This window comes from Phytophthora infestans, genomic scaffold (genome assembly GCF_000142945.1).
Source record: "Phytophthora infestans T30-4 supercont1.47 genomic scaffold, whole genome shotgun sequence".
NCBI lineage: Eukaryota > Oomycota > Peronosporomycetes > Peronosporales > Peronosporaceae > Phytophthora > Phytophthora infestans.
In genome coordinates, this window is record NW_003303712.1 from 527139 (window position 1) to 548973 (window position 21835).

A 21835-nucleotide genomic window follows, 5' to 3' on the forward strand; every position below is an offset into this window, starting at 1 on the left:
TTAAGGTTGTTGCGGCCCTTTTCATCAGAATGAGCTTGATCTCACCAGAAATCGTCACGCGTGAGGATTTTCAACGCCTTACTGGGCAGCTCCGACATGGTCGCCATCTTCGTTGCCAGACTGTTGCGCATGGTACTTTTTGTTGCTGTCCATGTACGGTATTGCTTGTTGCAAACTCGTCAATGAAGCGAAATTTGATTGAACTGTAAGACACCCCTGTCGCGCTTAACTTGCTGCAAAGAGAAGCATCAGTATAGTTCCACGATATCTCCCACTTGGCCCTTGGTGCCTTCACATCCCTGAAAATCTACACGGACTTTGCCAGCTTTACCGAAAGGTTTCTCAATCGCGCCTTCGTCTGCCTCGTCCCCGTCAGTTTTACTACACCGGATGCGAGAACCCACCGCATCTTTTGCTTCCTGCTCAGTATCGAACAATCCCGACACAATAGCGAACGGATTTCTGCCATCCGCAGTCGTCTCGCCCTTCAGTCGCTCGATTTGACCTCTCCGCTTGGCAAAACTACATGTGGACCCACCACCGTCCTCGTTTACTAGCTCCAAAGACGCAGTATCACGGATCCTGATACTGTCGTCGGACGATGCTGCTGAGCGCTCGAAAGCCTCCGGGTATAGCAAATAGTTATTTTGTATAAATGAACGCACAGAGACCTTGGCAGCGGATTTAGTAGTCGAGATCTCAGTCCCTTTCCCCTTTAACTTGGGCGGTTTCAGTGCCATTAACTTCAGAAATCGAAACACAATTTTCTCTCTTGGAACGGGCAGCAACTGCAACTTTTTTGCTCGCGTGGTCGAGTCTGGCAACAAGGCAATGCGAAACTTGCCGGCCTTGCCAAAAGGTCCGAGGATTGTCCCCAGAACTTGTGCTTGTTCGAATAAAACCTCCGAGTTCTGATAAACGCTCCACTTGACATCCTTTGAAAACAAATCTCGACCGATCACTTCGCCTGCTCCTTCAGCCACTTTATCCACCAAGCCATCTCGACTCTTGACACGACCAACTTGCAGATCTTCCAGACCCACTACAGATGGGTACACACCACGTAACGCATTTAACTCGTCGGTAGTTGCGCTGACAACACACTCCACAGACCCGTAGAAAGCCAATCGACACGAGAATCGCTTCGCGTCGAGATCAAGTCGTGAACAGACGACAAGCGCCTTCGGAGGGCAATAAACGGCGTGCTCGAGCTGAAGTAGAGCAAATATAGTAGAATCTCCTTTTGTGGACTCATTTCCAGCCTTTTCTGGCCTCTTTTCCCCGAAATCGAGATCCGACACGTACTCGTACAGTGCGGAGGGGTCAAACTCCACGTTGCTCTTCTTGTTGCGCCCTAATCGAGAGAAAAATGTAAATGTAGCCATGACAGTAGTGTGTCCAACTGTAACATGACACTTGGCTCCACTTTTGCAGACTGCGCCGCGAAAGAACGGCACTGGGGTCACTGGAATGATCACTTGGGTCACTGGGGTTAAGCTCCCGGGAGGGGACACAGCCATCGCCCTCTCCACAAGTGCAGGGTCTAAGCCATTTACGCGCACGCCCACGCGATCTCCTTGTGTGCATCTGTCCACGTCGTGTTTAAACACTTGCAGCGTCTTTACTTTTGTCTTTACTCCGATTGGCAATAGCTCTATCTCGTCTCCTTTCTGTAAGGTTCCAGCTAATACTGTCCCAGTTAGAACTGTCCCGTTACCAGGCACAGCAAAGCAGTGGTCCACTGCAAGGCGAAAAGCGCCGGAAGTATCTCGTTCTGGCACCTGTAAGTTGGCGCTCAGCACTTCTAGCAGCTGCTGAATGCCCTGAGGTTCTTGTCCAGACCCTACAGCCACGGGAACCACGGGAATGGGGGCTTTGTTCTGGAAGTTGAAATGTGTAGCCAAGAACGTCCGTATCTCATGGGTGACTGCATCGATGACTTTCGTTCTTTCTGAGGCCACAGAGGGCAGCAAGTCCGTCTTGGTTAATGCTACGATCACTCTTCGTTCAGCTATTAGCGACGCCAGTAGGAGACTCTCGATGGTCTGAGCCTGTAGTCCCTTGCGGCAGTCCACGACCAGCAGCACAGTGTCGATAATGGCTACACCGCCCAAGATTGTCCGAAAAAGGGACGCATGACCCGGACAGTCGACTAAAGTGACCTGCAAAGATGGCTTCACTTGATCTAATGGCTGCAAACGGAAACTTGAGAAGCCCAGATCCAAAGTGATGCCACGCTGCTGACTCTGCGGGTGTTTATCTAGCGCGGCAGTGGACAATTGCGTGCTTAGAGCGCGCACAAGGCTCGTCTTGCCGCTGTCCACGTGCCCCAATACTCCGACGTTCACGTTTACCACTGACATCTTGAAATGGCTACAGTTGATGTGGTAGACGTAAAAAAAGAACACTTGCCACGACGGTTGAAGTTAGTGTAGCCATTTCGGCAACCATGCGAGGTGAGGAAGCAGTCGGGTGCCGTGTGCAAGTCTTCTGGGAGGGTGAGGACGAGTGGTTCGAGGGGAAAGTGGACGCGTACTCGGCGGAAAGAGGCTACTACGTCAAGTACGACGACGGCGAGGAGCAGTGGGAGGTAATGAGTGAGCTTTGTTGGGCTTGAGGCCGTCGGGTTTTGGCTAACTCGTTCCTGTAGCTAGACGGAGGCGAGTATCCGATCAAGTTCCTGTCCAAATCAGCAAGTGAACGAGGCGAGAGTGTGTCGGGTGACATTGCGTCACTTAGTGAAGAAGACGATCGAGAGGAGAAACCAGTAAACGACCCAGAAGAAGACAGTGACGAGGAATATGAGGATGAATATAAAGATAAAGAAGTGGAAGACCCAACCGAGCAAGATAATGACGAAAAATTAGCTCATTCAACTTTTGTAAGAGAAGCTCCCACGATAACGTCGATCACTACCAATTCTCAGAAGCTTGTCAAATCTGCAAGAGCTTTTATGCGCACTTCAGCAGCGTTCTTTCGTGACGAAGATACGCTGCGTGAGATGCGTCAAGAGTTGCGTCAGGAGAAGAAAACGCTGACAAATCAAGTGCATGTGCTGACAATGCAACTTGCCGAAAAGGAACAAGTGGCTGCCTCACTCAAGAGCGAACTACAGGGGCTGAAAACGAGCGCAACGCTGGCAAATGTGATGCGTCAAGTGCCCCGATCTGCCACTCTCAATAGCAGTTCTAGTGGGAATATCAGAAGCTCTTTGAAGCCAAAAACCACAACAGAGTGGGGGGAACGCGTACTGGACCAGAAACTCGAGAATCAATACTTAGCTGAGGAGCTTCTCGCATTGAAGACAGCGGCGCAGGATAAGCAGCTCACAGTACAACGCAAGCAGAAGCAACGAGATGAGATGAGAGCGAAGCTGTCGCGCGTGCCTCGTCGACATCTGTGCACTCTGGTGGACCTGCAAGTTGAGATCTCGCGGTTATTGGAGGAAAAGCGAGCTCTAGAAACTCAGCCACACGCGTCTACTTTACAAGTGGATGCCACCCGAGTGAGTGTAAATGCGTCTACTAAGGCTGCGCTGCAGAACGAGCTGTCAAGCCTGGAAGTCACGACCGAGAGATACAAGGAGGAACTTCGCCAGTGGCATCTCAAGATCGACTGCGAGAAGGCTCGTTTGGCTCCTCTACAAGCGCGTCTAGAGAGTTTGCAGACAGAGTTACGGAGATACGAAGACTCGCAGGTGCTGCTGCGTAGCGTCTTCTTGCGGCTGGCACCGGACACAAGAGATGGCACTGTACCGTTGGAAGCAGCGCTGGCTGCATTCCAAACACTCACCCCACTTGATCGAGACGCACTTTCAGCTGAGGAGATGGTACTTCGATTGAAGGCGAACAACAATCAGCAGCGCTTCTCGTTTGCTCAATTCGTCGCAGCTTTTAACTGCTTGTTCAAGGCGTGAGAACTTGCACTCGCAGGAGAGATCTTAAAAGATACTGAGAGATTTTGATATTATTATTGACCGAAAATGCATTTACTATTAACCGCTGATGATGACATGGAGCTAACTGCCAGACAACACAGCCGGAAGCGTCACTGAGAGGCTAGATACGTGAGCAAAGGTCCTGAAGATGCACTTGTACTTCTAGTATGAACAATATGGACACCCACAACAAACGTTCGCACAGCATTGCGTGTGGACATAACCTGGACATGATTATTCACTTTTTAGTGATTTACCGTACCTTGATTAAGTTGACGGAGTTGACATGTACTGTACCTCATGCAAAATAGCAAACATGCCCTCGACGAACATTCTGAAAATGTTTAATGTGGCAGCGTCCCCGGCATGATTATTCAGCTTCGAGATTAGAGCAGCTCCTCAATCGCAGACAAGTCAACTACAGTACATGTAGTACCATTAACTATGGCCTGCTAAACTGCTCACTACGACTACTACATGGCTTTGATACCTGTACGCGCTCTGTTAAACTTACCTATTGTCCACTCTTCCACTTTCAATTTAGCCTCCGACCAAGAGCTCAATCAGGTTGCTTCTTCGTGGTAGCGGACGCATTTGGTGTCGCTATTCTGTCGGTGCGTGTATGAATAGTAGAGTGCTAGGATCATAAAATGCTGATGTACTCTGGGAGAATGGCGAACTAAAGTTGCCGACATCGCCTGACTGTGCTGAGCATGGTATGACGTTAAATACTTATTTTTCAACTCTCCGATATCCCTCGATACATGCAGACTAGTTTCTTTTTTTGCATGGTTGTGTCAGTACACTGTATAGGGTATTCTTAATTCGGAATGAAGTTTGTTTGCGGGTCTCTTCGACAATTGACTGGAAGGTCATCATCGAGTCCTGGAAGCAACGGCGGCCGACGAGTCCGCACCCCTAATTCCATTGGGTAGCCACTACGTCACTTCTACGACCAGTAGCTTCCTTGACGGTAGCAACATCGAAGGTCGAGTCGACTATTAAACTGAAGCTGAGGAAGCTCGACAAGAGCGACGCAATTAAACTTTTCTATCCCACGAGCACAAAGATTGCTAACATGCGTGTCTACACCCAGGAGACGGAGCTTAAAGCTGCGACGAATTGTGATACTGTACATTGTTGACTGTCAAGCTTCCAGTATCGGAGCAGATGCAGATAAACCTAGACTTAGCGATTCCTCCGTGGGAAAGTGCTTCTGTAGCTTGTTCAAGGCGTGAGAACTTGCACCCGCAGGAGAGATAGGATGCAACTTGGTCAACGAGAATTTTATATTGCTTAATAACTTACAACAGCTCCTATTTACTACAGCTGTCATTATTTTTTTTAAATAGCGCTTTATCAAACTCTAAATTACAGATCTCCCCAATATTTTTGAAGTTGTATTGTTGCAAAATAGACAAGATCTGTACATGTACCGACGCATCTCTATCACGTATTATTTAAACAAAACAATTTAGCTATCAAGTTCTTCTTCGGGAACTACGAAGTTTTCTGTCGTGACGCGTATCCACAGCATGGCGCACTACGGGCACTTCTTCCAGCAACCGTCGTAGCAGCTCCCAATCAGGTTCCCTCCACAACCGAAAGCTTGTAGGCGTATGAAATGGCAACGCGCTTGAACTTCTTGGGAGGCTTGCCAGTGCCAGAAATACGGGTTCTCCCTTTCCGTTGGCCGGGAGTGCGCGCCATTGCGAATTTCTGGGTGGATAGTTACAGCTTAGCACGTTTTTTGTACTCTGAATTAGGAGATCTAGACTTGTGCGCTGTTCCATTCTCGATATGTGATTGGTTGGAGGGCAGTCTGAATTAGGAGATCACTCTGAAGTAGGAGATCTCAAATACGGTATATTACTACTAATTCATATTAATACTACTTAGTAGTATTCAGAGTCTGAATTCCTGATACCGGTAGTTGAGAATAGAGCATTAATAATACTGTGGTATGTTGCTTACCGGTACTCGAGTATGATATTTAGCTAAGTTGCGATACTTTTAGAAATCTTAAGAAATTGAAAAAATACCAGGGTTGCCTTAAATTAAGGCGAGACTACTACAATTTTGTCGCGACTGAGATTAAAGTGAGAGTTGCACTTGTGTTCCCCAGCGGAAATATCGATTAATACGCCCTTGTCGCTATTACTGCTTTTTGTTGTTTGCAAACCTGCCTGTTATGGCGTCAATTGCTAGTCAATCTTCGATATACTACTCAATATCTTTTGAAGTACCCCTTTGCATTCTAGGATCGGTAATGATAAATATACTTAAAAGATGCTTAGAGATTTTGATATTATTATTGACCGAAAATGCAATTTACTATAAACCGCTGATGATGACATGGAGCTAACTGCCAGACAACAAGAGGCTAGATACGTGAACAAAGGTCCTGAAGATGCAGTTGTATTTCTAGTATGAACAATGACCCACAACGAATGTTCGCACAGCATTGCGTAAGGACATAACCTGGACATGATTATCCACTGTCAATGATTTACCGTAATTAATTAAGTTGACGGAGCTGACATGTACTTTACCTCCTCGATGAACATTCTGAACATGTTTAATGCGGCGGCGTCCCCGGCATGATTATTCAGCTTCGAGATTAGAGCAGCTCCTCAATCGCAGACAAGTCAACTACAGTACATGTAGTACCATTAACTATGGCCTGCCAAACTGCTCACTACGACCACATACATGGCTTTGATACCTCCTGTACGCGCTCTGTTAAACTTACCTATTGTCCACTCTTCCACTTTCAATTTAGCCTCCGACCAAGAGCTCAATCAGGTTGCTTCTTCGTGGTAGCGGACGCATTTGGTGTCGCAATTCTGTCGGTGCGTGTATGAATAGTAGAGTGATAGGATCATATAAAAATGCTGATGTACTCTGGGAGAATGACGAACTAAAGTTGCCGACATCGTCTGACTGTGCTGAGCATGGTATGACGTTAAATACTTACTTTTCAACTCTCCGATATCTCACATCACACGCATCTTCATCCCTAGTACCCAGACTTGTAGGAAAAAAAATCGATTTTCTTGAGTAACCGCAAAGACACGTCAGTTTTTTTTTTTCAGAAGCTTGGGCTCCGTTCGAAGGTGTCTCTTCAACATACTAGACAACTGAATGGAAGACCATCAAGTCGTGGAAGCTACGGCGGTTGATGAATCCACACCTCTGAATACCATTGGCCGGCCACTAGTGCTGAGGCGCACACCCATCGATCCTCCTCCGTTTCTGGACGTGTTATCATTTCACTCTAGCCGTTTGTTGCCTCAGTCGCGACAAGAGATCGCACAGCATGATCTCCAGCACAAGAATCCGACATACTCCAGTCCCTTGAATAGAAACAACTGGAAAAATTGGGAGGACGCGGCTCAACTTGACGAATTGCTGTCGTCTGTGCACCTCCTTCTAGAGCCCATCCAGCTGCCCGATTTGAGTCATACCGGGATCTTCGACCCTGCCACGTCCCTTCTACGACCAGTAACTCCTTCGTCGGTAGCAAAACCAGAGGTCGAGTCCACTACCAAACTGAAGCTGCGGAAGCTCGACAAGAGCGATGAGATCAAGCTCTTCTACCCCACGGGCGCTAAGAACGCCAACATGCGCGACTACATTAAAGAGACGATACAAAAACATTTTACGACGGAGGAATCGACAAGTCTTGGCTTCTCAGCATCTGCACCGACTTTCCGCTCGCCAGGGAGAATGCTGGAGCTTGACGATCATCAACATTCCGACTCCCCGTCGAAGACCCGCAAACCCAAGAAGAAGAATAGATTCAAAGATATTAAGTCTCCTCTGAAGGCTTCTCTGGCCACTGGAGCTCTGCTGAACCCTCATCTGACGAAACAAGCCAAAGATGTCATTGCTGCAGTTCGCGCAAATTCGTCAAAGATTAACGAACTCATATCGAAATAAAATTATGTATGGAATCCCGAACTTGCTGCGTTCTTCTCAGCCTCTACACGTAGATTTTCGCCTAAGCGGCGTGGGAGAAGAAGACCTGAGCTTCCGCATGGTCGCGTCCAAGTCGGTGCAGACTGCACGCAACACTTCGTTCGTCTCCTTAGTTTGGTCGATTTGGAAGAACCCCATCTCCAGCAACTCCTTAACCGACGAGCGATTGCGGGGATCACGTTGCGTGCATGCACGGACAAAGCACTTGAGGTTTTTCGACGCACATTCAGGAAGTGGAAGGCCACCAATCGACTCCAATTCTTGTTTTTTCATGGGAGATCGACTCGGCTGCAAGCGAGTGTTGCGAGAGGGAGTTCTGCTCTTGGGCTGATCGAATACTTGTTCGGGTGGATATTTCGACAACCCGTTGGCCATCTGTAGTGTCAGCATACCGACACACCACACGTCTGTCTTGTCGCCCCACAAACGACAGTCTCGAAGGACCTCAGGCGGCTGCAACAAAGCAAAACAAAGCGTTGGCAAAGGTGTTACGACTACGTCAAGACTCTTTTTTAGGTACCCACCAACGTTTTCCTTTTCTCTTCGTCCTCTTCAGACTCAGAGTAGGAGGATAGAGAAAGCAAATGGCGTCGAATCCCGAAATCTGTAAGTTTGAGAAGACCGTAGCTGTCGATTTGAGCTGTTTGCATCGTCAGGTTCCTGGATGTGAAACAACAATTATGTTAGCAGCTAAGAGCAAATTTCCTTCCAAATGACAGTGCAATGCCCACCCGTGTTGTACGCCATGATCATGTAGAAACGTCAGCGCCTGAAGGATCTGCAGAAGATAGCGACGAATTGTGGGCTCCTTCATCGGACCAAACGACTCCAGAATCGTCTTCAACGTGCAGATCTGGTGGTGTTCCTGAATCACGTACAGCGAACTTCCGTTCTGTACTGTGGTCTGAAAGGTGGTCAGATTCGGATGACTGAGCAGCCGCAACTCGTTCACTCGACGTCGCAGTTGAGCCACGCGCTCCTCCGTTCCAGCAGCAAACTTCTTCAAATCGAGTTGTTTAATTATTACTGACTCATAGTTGCATGGACGTTCTTCTGAGTCTTCTGTTGATAACAGATAATTTCCTTCATGAATGATGAAAATATCATCGACAGCAATCTGTTTCTTCAATTTAATCCGAGGCGTGTGCTGGCAAACCGGGAAGAAGAGGTAGTCTAGAAACAGTCGATAGTCGAAGTTTCGCTCGACTTCTTCGCCTCGAAAGAAGAAGGAGCAGAATTGGGAAACTTCATCCGCAGACCAGTCCTGAATCCGGAATAGTGGAAGTTCTGCGACGACGTTGAGCACTGCATCGCACGATACGAAGCCAGAGCTGTTCTATAGATGGAAAAAAGTAATTCCAAAGAATAAATGCAAAACAAAAATTAACAGCTTCTAGAAAAATCTACCTTGTCATATCGGTCAAAGCACGCGGTCAGCCACGATCGCGTCGATTGACTGGACACGTCCTGGTTTCCACTGCAATGACGTCCCAGAGCGACCAGAATTCCCTCGCGGACGCGACTCGCGCTGGCGATCGAGACGCTGTGAGAAACTACGCAGCCCATGAGAACGAAACGTTTTTAAGACTGGATCTCTTTAAAAAAAATAGCCCTCTTTGTCTCAACAAACATAGCAAGTAAAAAATATCGAAAACTGATAATCTTGCTCCTGTTCCCACCTCCTTTCGCACTTTTCATTTCTCGCCAACACGCCCATGGGAGGAATTCTGAGCCTGATCCTGATCATCTGCGCGTTCATCGCGGGGAATGCGTTCATGTGGTACTGCACCGTGTACCGGAAGAAGAAGAAATTGCAGCAGCAGATGCAGTACGAAGGCCAAGTGCCGGTCATCGTGACGCCTCAAGGTCCAGTGGAGTATCGACGCGCTTGAGTCATCTCCCAGTAGCGTCAACTCTACACGTATCAAGCGCAAACGATCAGCAGCTAGCGAAGACACAAAAACATGATAAACAATTCCACAAATCGATCGTGCTCATGTTGACGTTGCCAATTGCTCTCCCGTTTGCCTCTCTTGCCCTGTCTTGACACTGGACCAGCCACTTACTTGATCATGTAGGACTGCACTGGAACCACAGGACCCAGCGCCTCTTTCCACGTGGGGTTCGCATCCAGACGACCGAGGAAAATGCTGGGTCCGATCTGCTTGCTGATCTGCGCCACACAGTCGCGAGCTGCGAACTTAGCGAGGCGGTTGGTGCCTTGCAGCGTGAAGACCAGCGGGTCGAAGAAGAGCTCGAGGTAGCGCTTGAACACCTTCTTGCCCAGCGCCTCGCACATGAGCGGCAGCTGCTTCCAGATCGTCTCCTGCAAGACTGCAGTCTGAGGGAAATGACGCAGGATCGCAACGTCGGCCACTTGCGGGAGGTACGTGACAGCCACGTCGGGAGCCACAGCACACAGCTCGCGCACCATGTAGATCGCGCCGTCCGTGTGCTCCCACGGCTCCTTGTCGCGATGTTCATGACGCTCGAACAGCTTGGGCTCCAGCGAACAGCACGAGAAGGCCTGTTTACTCAAATGTTTCTTCTCCGAGCGCATGATTTCGTCGTATTCCTGCTGCGTCATGGCTGGCTGTTTCTTGGCGAGAGGCAGGTATTCCTCCGTGACTTTGACGACGCGATCCAGCGCTTCTTGGCCGTACGCACGGATCACATTCCCCAGAGCGATCGCGGCGTCTTCCCGTACCGACCAAATGTCGTCCGAGAGGTGGTCGATCCACAGATGATACAGCTCGTCCAGGAACGGCCGACACTCGTCCGGGAAGCCACGAACCAGCTGTGCTGAAGCCAGACACGCAGCGTCACGCACCAAGTTGGACACGTCGTAGAAGCAAATGAGCAGCGCTTGCATCAGCCGGCCGACGTGCGGGCGGATAGCAGTCGGATCGACCTTCATCCCGAGCTCAGCGATGCACTGGCAGGCTGATTCTCGCACGCAATGACTCGTCATCTCCACGTAATAGTCGACGATCTCGGTGGCGTATTTGGCCACCAGTTCGCGTCCTTGCTCGCCCACGATCATCCTCCACGACTCCTGCGAGTATTTCTGCACGCGTTCCGCAATGTAGTAGCGGTTGAGACAGAGTCGGGGCAGGAGAATAGGCAGATAAGCTGCACGTCCTTGCTCCTGCAGCTTCAGCAAGAAGGAACGAGCAGAGATGGACGCCGCGTAGCGCACCTGGCACCAGTTGTCCTCCATTCCACGCTTGATACACTTGTTCAGAGTGTCGCCTACTGCTGTTTGATGGGCTTCCAGGAACCCCACAGGGGCAATGTCCGACAGTACCGTGATGGTGTCCAAGCCCACGACGCGCACGTGGCGATTGATGTGGAAGCAGCTCTTGGTCGCCACCAGCTCCAGAATCTGCGGCGTTAAGTAGACGAATGCCTCGTCTCCGTCTCCTGTCGTCTGCTCCTTTAGGAACTCCACGCCACTGCCCTTGATGATGTATTTCAACGCACATAATGAGCTCTCCAGCGCCTTCCAGCCACTCACATCGTCCAGTCTGTAGGGAGTGGACGGGGTTCGAGGCGTTCCCTCGGGACTCTGAGGCGGGGTGATCATCCCGTTGTTACTGACGTTGTCGTCCAGCTCGTCGAAGCCTGTTTCCTCGAAATCAGGCGAGCGACTGAGGTTTGACACGACCGAGTCGACGATCTGGGGCGTGAACTCTTGAGTGACCCAATGCAAGTCCCATTTGGCCAAGACGCCCAGTAGTTTGGCCACTGCCATGCGCACTCGAGGCTCGTAGTACTCCATGTGTTGGTGGACGGCTTGCTTGACTGTCTGCGTCACGAAGACGTCGGATAGCGGCGCGATGCTCGAGACATAGAGCGGGAGGTCAGGAGAGGGCACACTGAAGTCTGTGTTGGCGTCCAGGTCCGATAGATCAAGATAGCGACTCAGAAGATCGCGTACGACCACGAGGAACACGGCGACGGGCTCCCAACGCTCTTTTCCGTGCAGTAAAAGCGTCTGGAGCTCTTCCTGAAGCTGCTCGCGTTTTGTCTCCTCATCAGCTGACGGAGCGACGTCAGACGTCTGTGTGGGCGACTCCGACAAGATCTTGGAGGGGCAGATCAACTCAAGGACAGCAAGCGCCGTGTCGACCGCGGGTTGCGGCACCTTGGGGCGGTTCTTGAGCGTCCGCAGCGCGCTCTCAGCTCGAGAAAGCTCCATCTTTGTTGGAATGATTGAAATATAGATTGCTGAAGGTGTCATGATGTCATTAGAGCGAGGGTGCTTGCCGAGCTTGTCAGAATAGTACTTCGACTTCAACGATGGGTGTGGATCCAGGCAAGGCGGGCAGCTACGTCTCGGGGCTGCTGGTGGGTGTGGGCTGGTGGGTGCTGGCGGATGGCGCGGCATCAGCGGCCTATCACAACTCGCAGATCCCCTTTAACTTCGTCAAGTACCTGCCGGGCATCGTCTCGACTCTCGCTTTCTTTCTGTAAGGAATAGTAATACTTTGGCAAAGTATCTTCCTCGAGTTTCAATTAACTTTTGCTGCTTCAGGGTGAACACAGTGGACTGGGGTATGCTATCTGAAGATGCACGTTTCACCTACGGATCCGAGGTGGCCACTAGAGCTCGGTAAGCAGCCACCAGGTCAATGTAGTAGTATTAGACGTCCCAGTATTCATACTTTTCGCTACTGGTAGGTGCTTCGTGGTGTTCTGCATGGCACTGTCAGTGGCAGCGCTGGTGGGATCTGTACTGGTGTTCACACACACATACGTCAACAACGAGGTTAACGAGTCAGCGTGGCCAGGAGCAGCAATCGTGTTCCAGAACGGGTTCATCGTCATGGGCACTTTCGCCATGAGAGTCGGGACGATCGCCGCAGCGTCGACCTATTGAGATAGCGAACAGTAGCAGAATGTTTTTTCTTCTTCTTAAATGTACACACTTTGTTGCTGCAGCACCATTTTTTTTACTGTCGGTACTACCGACTCGGTTGCAGATGCAATTTAATATTTTTTTAATATTTAAAAATTACCAGGCCAGTCGCTTCTTTTCCGGTAATGCTGGAAGTTTCGATAGCGCCGCCAATCGAGCAGGTGACATAGGAGTCCCCTTCATATATTTAAGTGGTCGAACAGTAGATGTGTAGCCACTTTCTACAGTCGTAGTTAACACCTCGTTCGCTTGTCTGTTCGTCGACGTTGGGAAGGCGATTGGCGAGCTGATCTTGGGCGTGTTGGTACTCAGCCACTTCTTCGGAGACAAAGGCGTATTCGTCTTCTTGTTTTTATTCTTCCCAGGGGAAGTGAAGGGAGTGGAGAAGTTGATTCCTCGTCGACTAAATGGAGAACGAGTATCGTGGGCACCGAACCGCTTTCGGGCTAACAGGAGACGCAACTCGTGATTGTCGGTCGATGGTGCAACTTCACGACGTTCAGCAACAGCAGATTGGATCTCAGCTACACAACGATCGTGGATGAGGTTGCCAGCGAGTTCAACGCTCTCAATCACCGCGTTCACTTGCCACGTCTCAGCCAAGATGGGTACAACATCGTTCATCAGGTAATTATTGTTCAGAATGAGCGTTTGGAGTGCTCGATTACTGGCGTTCAAGCACCTGAACAGAGCTTTGCCTCCAGAACTGCCAATTCGGTTCTCAGCCAAGTTCAAGTATCGCAATGTCTCGTTGAAGGCGAGTCCGTCGTTGGCGATTGCGATGGCAGCTCCGTCGTACAGTAAATTGCCATGAAGATCCAGTTTCTGCAGTACCGTGTTGATGACCAGAGCAGCGCCGAGGAGTGCACCGTTGGCGTCTGAAAGATGCATGTGGGCGATAACCAGCGTGTGGAGGTGACCATATCTCGCGAAGAAGTAGTCGGCTACTACCCCAGCTACGATGGCGCCTTCTTGAGGCGTTCGAAGCAGCTCATTGCGTTCCAGATACAGCTCTTCCAGTAGGAAATTGGATGTACACAAAGCCTTGGAGAGAAGCTGCATGGGACTAAGTGGACTCTTTTGGTACGGCACTAGTGGCGACTGCACAACTACCAGTTGACCGAGAGGGGAAGATGTCGTACCGGTTTTTCTTTCGTTTACATTCTGACAATTCGTCGCGTCTGAATCTTGATTAGAGGGTCCTTTCTCCTCGACGCTGATGCCGCCCAAGGCCAGGATTCTCAAGGTTCTTCTACTCTGAAGCGCGTGGAGGATCTTCAGTATTCGATCTCCTTCGAAGTCGCCACTTGCACAGATCAGAGACTTCAATACAGAGCTGTACTGGATCGCAGAAACCACGTGCTGTAAAGGGAAGCGTTCACTGGACGAGGGAGAATCAGGTCGAGACAGTACACGAGCACCGCGAAGAACGAGGACTGGGTGATCGAACAGCGAGCGTTTCTCGTCCAGACTGTCGATCGAGTGCAGCGTTGCCATCGTCTCTGTTCCTTTCCGATGATTCGCTTCACAGTTACCGATCAACGTGGCGACTGGACTGACGCATGGTGGAGCTGGGAGTCGAGTTCGCAAGATCTGGAGAAACCTGCGCATGCGTTTACCTCGATATACCGCCTGAATCTGGCGAGCTGCGTGGTTGAGATCGACCTCAAAGGTGATCTGACGTCTCTGTGCGGAGAATAAATGCTCGACAAGGAATACTTGCGCTTGACTGCTAGTCCGGTCTTCTAGTGCCTGACCAGCAGTGTACCAACGCCACAAGCGCTGGATCTTGGTAGCACTGGCGTTCTCGACAATAATCCGACGCTGTTCGGTGGCTTCGGCTTGGAGCGCAAACAGCAGCACGGATTCTTTTCGTGATTTAGCACGTTTCCAGCGACGGTGCAGACGCCCAAGCATCGCAGCCAGACGTTCCTTGTCACGAACGAGTTTCTGTTGCGCACGGAAGAGAAGATCGTCTACAGGGGGAGAAGACTTGGCTGGGCAACAATATCGACGTAGAAAGTGTTGAATGCGTTGCGCTGCGTCCTGTTGACGCAGGATTTCTCGTCTCTGAGCATCTCGAAGAGGTCGAAACACTTTCCGAGTTCTGTTGCCTCGGAAACATCTCTGGATGTAGCCGTTTACAGCTCAGTACACTGCGAAATCTGCTCTGGTAGACAATCTACGCACCTGTATACGCAGAGCAGCACAATCCTCGCGAAAGAAGCGATACTCGTACTCATTCGGCAGTAAAGCTGCCAGTTGGCTGCGCACTTGGCGATTGTATCGATACTTCCGTGTCTGGTGCTTGCTTTTCTGTTATTAAAGTCGCGTCAGCCTAGTCCACACACCTCATTAAGGTTTGAAGCGACTCACAAGAGCGTGGAGAGTTTTTTCTCGCTGGTCTTCGACTTTCCATCGCACTCGCGCATAGTGGAGATAACGATAGGCTCGACGCTGAATGCATCGAGCTGCCATCTCCTGAGCTGCAAACAGCGACGCGTATTTGTCTCGCAGCAGACGAAGAACCAGCCGTCGAGTGCCAGGATGATAAGGATTATCACGATACCGACGCTCGGCTATCCGCTGGGCCTCCCGACGACGTGTTAGAGCAATCTTGCGACCCCAAATACCGCGAAGAACTCGAGCAATTTGCACCTGGCTGGCATCCTCCAGCTCGAGTCGGTATCTGCAGTAAAAGACCCGTGTTAGTACAGAAAGTTGACGTTTAAACGAGCATCAGATCGTCACGAACTGCCATTTTGTAGGGAACCATTCCACGAGACTAGCACGAGCTTCAGCATGTAGAGGATCAAGACCAAACACCGCCTCCATGGCTCGAATGGCCTTCTCCATCTGGTTGCACTGGTAGTAGTTGCGTGCTAGTACTACGTATAACGCAACACGCTTTTGTCGCTGCTCCTCCGTCAAGTGATGAGTCGTCTTCTGAGAGCTGTCACTTTCTTCTACCAGCTCAAGAGCGCGAGACAACGCGTCAGATGCGAGAACGCTGTCACCCTGAGCTCGGAAATACTCTGCGAATGCTGTATACGTGTCACTATGGCGCTTCCAAGCCTTCCACTTCGTACCAGGTGGAGGAGCAACGTCAGAGGTTTTCAGTGCCAGTTTGTAGAGCTCTTGGAACAGAATATCAACATTGACGTGAGCTTGTTTCGGTATTGCAGGCGATGGAGTCGAAAGCTCTTCCAGCATTTCGCTTAACCGTGTGTGCAAGTACATGACGTTGAGATACCGCGAGCCCTGAAGAACGAGAAGTATGCGTCAGATTACATTACACAATGCTACAACATACACATATAGACAAACCTCGGTGATGACTTGATCCAGCAGAAGTTCTTGTGTGTATCCGATGCATTTGGTTAATACTGAGAGCTTCATGACAGGATCAGTAGACGACGAAAAGAGTTGATACCGTTGAAGCAGAACGAAGCGAAGTTTGACTTCTCGTAGCTCTTCGAAGTTGGGGAAAGTCTGGATTATTGACGTGCAGATGGTCAATGCACCAGAGAAGTTGCCCAAACATTCCAGCACTTTGGCGTACGCGAACAGCGCGAGTGGACTGCCAGCAACTGCCACGTGAGTGAGAGCTTGTTCGTATGCGGCACGACAGGCCCACAGAGTTTCCCACTCTCCACCGTCTTCCCACATGTGGTAGTAGCTCTCTGCAAGTCGTCGCCAGCAGAGGCTGGAAGTAGCTCCAAGACTGACGGCTGTACTCAAATGTTCACTAGCTCGAGCATATTCACCTTTTGCAAAAAGCAACAAACCAAAACGTTCCTGGCGCCACTTTCGATTCGGATCTTTTGCCAAAATTTCTTCGTGGCGGTTAAAAACAATTTGCTGATAAACATTTTGCCACTTAGCTTTGACTCGTGACGAAATCAATTTAGAGGGCACCGGTACTGACAGAGTTGAGGGCACAACTGTATCGGACGGTCTTGGTACGAATGGCCTGCTACTTGTAGAAGAAAACGATGTCTTTGTGGCTTGCAGAGGCGCATCATGAAATGGATTCAGTGCTGCTTGCTGTTCGTCCGAATTGCCACCGAACGTGGGTCGGAACGGCGACTTGGGTTCATTCCATTCAGCGGTGTCCGCTTCGCTGTCCAAGTTGAGTGCATAGTCACCAGCTCGAGGTACTCGTGGCTTTCGAATGGGTAAACCTTTGCCAACCTCTCGCTTGATGCGGTTGCGGCGCACGATCCGAGCACGTCGAACACGGCGCCGCTGTTCATCTTCCGGATCCAGCAACTTTTGTAGGAACATTGCCAAGCACCAGAAGAAGGCCGGGCGATGATCATTTCATGGTACTCTACATGTAGTGCCTCGGATAAGTTTAGCGTCCTCATTTCGGATGCCTCAGTTACAGAGGGAGGTATAGAATCTACGAAACGGTTCCATGTCACGGGCCACGGCTGCTCAGACCGGCACAACTGCTGCCAGCGGCCCTTAGAACGCCGCCGCCGCTCTCGAGGATCTCTTGGAGCGACGGCTGGCTCTATATCTTCTTGTTTCTACTTGGGGCGTCATCAGGCATAAGACAGATCGATCTTCTTCGCCGCCCTCACACTAGCACCCATGATGGACAGCGCCAAAGGCACCGACAACTCCTCACACCGCCGCGACGCCCCCGCTAGCATAGATGGCCAGCCTTTTCTAGTCGCGCCCTCCACTGCGACCACTGCCCCACCGAACCGGAGTCTCGGGTCTCGCCTGCAGCGATCCAGGAAAGGATTCGCCTCGGGCAAATCGCGATTGTCCTTGAAGATCGACGCCGACTGCACTACCAATGGCGACGTAGTTTCCACTACGAGGCAATCGACACCGGCGTCAACGTCCAGCAGTTGCAGCAGCGACGTCGTCCCGTGGTGGGAAGTCGAGTATCAGTGTCCTCCTCCCGGCCATCTAGGAGCCCACGTGGTGCCTGTATCGGCTGATGAACAGCGCACAGATTCAGCATCACACGAGCCTGTGGTGGTCGTCTATCCAGGTGGCAATACACAGGGCACCAACAATGGCGCATCCAACTTGGTGCCCTCCGTGTCCGTCGACTTCTTGGCAACTACCACACAGACTACCACGTCGTCTTCTCAGAGAGCCAACGCTATTCGGTCAGGTCTTGTACTGTACGAAACCCCAGAGCGAGCACGTCGAGGCTCGCACAGCAAGCTCTCAGCTATAAGATCTTCGGCTCCTTGCCGTACGCTGCTGCACTTGTTCATAACTTGACGAGGTATCAAGCCTTAAAGATAAACTAACCAATGTGCTGTGCTCAATCCAGTGTTGGTAGACAGCAGTCCGAGTCAGAAGCGCAAGATGAGGCCACAAGATCCAACAGACTGCGAGGTCGATCTCTTCTCCACACCTGTCACCAAGGAGCTTAAACGGTTCCACGAGTCCAGGTACTATAAATCTAAGTGCTAGGTATCACTTCCAGGTTGTCGCTAAAATGTATCCATTTGCTACCAGCGGTAGTAGTCTCAAGAAGTTGGCGCTGCCTAGTCGAGTGGTGACGCCGGCAACTTTGGTGCAGCCTCTTACGCAGATCGGCATCAGCCAGTCATCGCGACTCAAGCCACGTACAGCAGAAACAGTAGTGGCCCAGGATGAAGCCCCGTGAAAAAATAAAGATCACGCATGTTCTTGCCATCAAAATGGCTACACCTTTTTTGTTCATTTTTTGCTATCATCTCGCACTTAGTCGAGTCACCTGGACAATTCCAGAATTTCACCCTTCTGGCCAAAGGATCGATCGAGTGGAACTCGACTCAGTTGCGGAAAAGCATCACAAGAAGCCAAGAGATCATGGCACAGGTTGAGTGTCCATTGGCAATTCTCACCAACTATTTTGCATTTTCACTAACCAATGGCAAATATCAAATCTGACAGACTGCTGCTGAGTGGAAAGCCAAGGGCAATGCGGCGTTGAGCGCTGGCAACCCCAAGGAGGCTGTGGACTGCTACACGCAGGCCATCGCACTAGACCCGAACGACCACGTCTTCTACTCGAACCGTTCGGCTGCGTATCTGTCGCTGGACGACGCCGCTCACGCTCTTGAGGACGCCGAGCTGTGTATTTCGACGAAGCCTGACTGGCCCAAGGCCTACAGTCGCAAGGGCGCCGCGCTCCACGCACTTAAGCGCTACGACGACGCCACAGCCGCTTACAATGACGGTCTTAAGGTGGATGCCGGCAACGCTGCGTGTCTAAGCGGCATCGAGGAGGTCAGGAAGGCGCAAGCTTCCGCCGCACAGGCGTTTAACCCGCTGGCAAACGCCTTTGGACCCGAAATGTTCGGCAAGATCGCGACCAACCCGCGTCTGGCGCCGATGCTGGGCGACCCGGAGTTCGTTAAGGTGTTGCAGGAAATCCAGCGTGATCCGTCCAAGATCAACGAACACATTAAGGACACGCGCGTCATGACGGTACTGGGCGAACTTATGGGACTCAACATCAACATGGACGGCGCTGAGGACGAGGAGATGCCTGCCGCCACACCTGCACCCAAGAAAGCCGAGCCCACGCCTACGCCCGCGCCTACACCGATGGAAGAGGATCTGACCGAGGAGGAGAAGGCTGAGCGTGCTGCGAAGAAGGCCGCCGACGAGGCCAAGCAACGCGGTAATGCCTTCTACAAGCAGAAGAAGTTCTCGGAGGCTATCGAGTGCTACAATGAAGCCATCGAGAAGGACGCTGCCAACATGTCGTACTACAGCAACTTGGCTGCCGTGAAGCTGGAGATGGGCCAGTACGACGCTTGTATCGAGGACTGCAAGTATGTTTTTTTTACTGTTTTTTTTCGCAGCTTAAAACTGCTGGATACTGATGTGAATTTCGGTTATTTTATTGTGATTTTTCAGGAAAGCCATTGAAGTTGGACGTGCTAACCGCGCAGACTACGCGTTGATTGCCAAGGCGTACGTGCGTATCGGCAATGCTCAGTTGAAGAAGGGCGAGACGGAGGAGAACCTGACGGCTGCTATCGACGCGTACGAAGGCGCGCAGATGGAGAACCGCACCAAGGACGTGGAGCGCAAGATCAAGGCGCTGCAGGTGAAGCTGCGTAAGACCAAGGAACTGGCGTACATTGACCCGGAGAAGGCTTTGGCAGCCAAGAACGAAGGCAACGAGTTTTTCAAGAACGGCGAGTTCCCCCAGGCTGTCGAGCGCTACACGGAGGCCATCAAGCGCGATCCGTCGTGCGCTGTGTACTACGCCAACCGCGCGGCTGCGTACACGAAGCTGACGTCGTTTAACGAGGCCAAGAAAGACTGTGAGAAGGCCATCGAGCTCGATCCCAAGTACGTCAAGGCGTACTCGCGTATGGGAGCTATTCAGTGCTTCATGAAGGAGTTCCACAAGGCCCGTGAGAGCTACGAGAAGGGTCTGGCGCTTGACCCGAACCACCAGGAGTGCCTCGACGGAATGCGGAATGTGATGTACAAGATCCAGAGCGGCGAGACCGATGAGGAGCGTGCTCGACACGGCATGGCTGACCCAGAGATCCAGGCCATTCTGCGTGACCCGGTGATGCAGAATGTGCTGAACGACTTCCAGACGGACCCGACGGGCGCTCAGCGTCACCTGCAGAACCCGGGTATCATGGCCAAGATCGAGAAATTGATTGCCGCCGGTGTGCTGCAGACGAAGTGAGCGTAGGTGGAGTTGCCGTCAGCCTTCGTAGATTTGTCGTTCTGGATCGGGAAGGCTGGCGACGTAGACTTAAGGCGAAATGTTAGTTTTTCAACCACAGTGTCATTCGTAATGCTCTACTTACCGGTACTACTTAGGCTATTAATATTTAGGGACTACTACATGTACTGTACGTACCAGAATTTACGGTATTTTTTGTACATTCGATCGATTCTTTGCAACCAGTGGTCGTAAAATTGTCTGCAAAATTAACCAGTTTGGCATCAAAACATTGTCCCAGTTAAAGCGCGCCTTTTCCTTTCAATATTGTGAACAAAGCGACGGTTTCACATGGATAGGAGTATCTTGGGCGAGATTTTACGCCTTCCGCCGTTTTTACGGTTTTGACTTGAAAAGCAGAAAAGCCGCAAATTTCGGTACATGTCCGACCAGCGTACCTACAGCAAACGAAAGTTCAAACTTCTTCAGTGATTTAAATGAAACGCGGTCTTCCAATAACATACCTCAGCATTCAATGAGTAGAGGGAGCAACTCTGTGTGTAACGGGGTACGTAGCCCTAAGTGTACCCTGGTTACATGAAGTGTGACACTTCACACTTCAGGAGTATGACACGTCATACTCCGAGATATTTGGTACAAGGTACCAAGGTCGTTCAAAGCCAACCATTGGTTAAATGACATTGCATTTCTATAGGTAACGAACAGTTTGTATTAAACCCAAACTTAACCTACCTATAAATATACTCAGTTTACAATCTACCTTATTTGGGTCACTTCGCTCTCTTTAATTAAAGAGGGGACTTGTGAACTGCCGTTCACTGAGAGTTTGTATACTCTCGGAAGATAACTTCCTCTAGCGCAAGGTGCTGTGTGACCCCGTCACACTTGGTAGCACTCGTACCAAGTGCAGCGGGGCTGCCGTAGCTTTAGCGTCAGAGGAAGACGTTCGACTCAAAGAGTCACTAATACTAAGTTCCTTATCCAAAGGACACTTACAGCCCAAGACCAGGGCTCAAAGTTAATACCTTAACTTTTATGCTTCAAAACCAGAAGTGATTTATTTACTATTATTGCGGCCAAGCCGCCTAGGGGTAAATGTATCTCTTTAACTATCTAGCATAGTTAAACCTAATCAAATGCATAACGTGTGGCTTTCAGCCAACGTACTGAGAGACACTTGTTAACTCTCCAACTTATGTACTGAGAGTTTGTTAACTCTCCGGGTACTTCGTACCCCTGTGTGTTCCACACCATGTAACCCCGTTACACTCTCCCTCACTAAGATGAGAACATTCCGTTCTCGAACTTTCCTCAGCGAGGG

At 50.5% G+C, this 21835-nt stretch overlaps 5 protein-coding genes across 5 annotated transcripts; 3 read left to right on the forward strand and 2 right to left on the reverse strand.

Annotated features, from left to right (window-relative positions):
* Positions 1–248: 248 nt before the first annotated feature.
* Positions 249–2363, reverse strand: PITG_17009 (selenocysteine-specific elongation factor, putative; the record flags this gene model as incomplete). The annotated part of the gene is made up of 4 exons (XM_002897171.1): positions 249–522; positions 721–771; positions 826–1021; positions 1103–2363. The coding sequence occupies 4 exons, from the start codon at positions 2361–2363 to the stop codon at positions 249–251; spliced, it is 1782 nt and encodes a 593-aa protein (XP_002897217.1).
* A 590-nt stretch (positions 2364–2953) lies between these two features.
* PITG_17010 (uncharacterized protein) lies at positions 2954–3916 on the forward strand (the record flags this gene model as incomplete). The annotated part of the gene is made up of 1 exon (XM_002897172.1): positions 2954–3916. One exon carries the CDS (start codon positions 2954–2956, stop codon positions 3914–3916), a length of 963 nt encoding a protein of 320 aa, XP_002897218.1.
* A 3165-nt stretch (positions 3917–7081) lies between these two features.
* PITG_17011 (uncharacterized protein) lies at positions 7082–7879 on the forward strand (the record flags this gene model as incomplete). Its single annotated transcript, XM_002897173.1, has 2 exons — positions 7082–7619; positions 7746–7879. 2 exons carry the CDS (start codon positions 7082–7084, stop codon positions 7877–7879), a joined length of 672 nt encoding a protein of 223 aa, XP_002897219.1.
* Positions 7880–8430: 551 nt separating this feature from the next.
* PITG_17012 (uncharacterized protein) lies at positions 8431–17126 on the reverse strand (the record flags this gene model as incomplete). Its single annotated transcript, XM_002897174.1, has 9 exons — positions 8431–8578; positions 8650–9254; positions 9326–9461; positions 9985–12315; positions 12940–14885; positions 15030–15155; positions 15216–15528; positions 15595–16100; positions 16167–17126. The coding sequence occupies 9 exons, from the start codon at positions 17124–17126 to the stop codon at positions 8431–8433; spliced, it is 7071 nt and encodes a 2356-aa protein (XP_002897220.1).
* Positions 17127–17302: 176 nt separating this feature from the next.
* On the forward strand, positions 17303–20615 carry PITG_17013 (uncharacterized protein; the record flags this gene model as incomplete). Its single annotated transcript, XM_002897175.1, has 6 exons — positions 17303–18060; positions 18151–18262; positions 18330–18439; positions 18562–18674; positions 18750–19636; positions 19722–20615. The coding sequence occupies 6 exons, from the start codon at positions 17439–17441 to the stop codon at positions 20512–20514; spliced, it is 2637 nt and encodes an 878-aa protein (XP_002897221.1).
* Positions 20616–21835: the final 1220 nt, after the last annotated feature.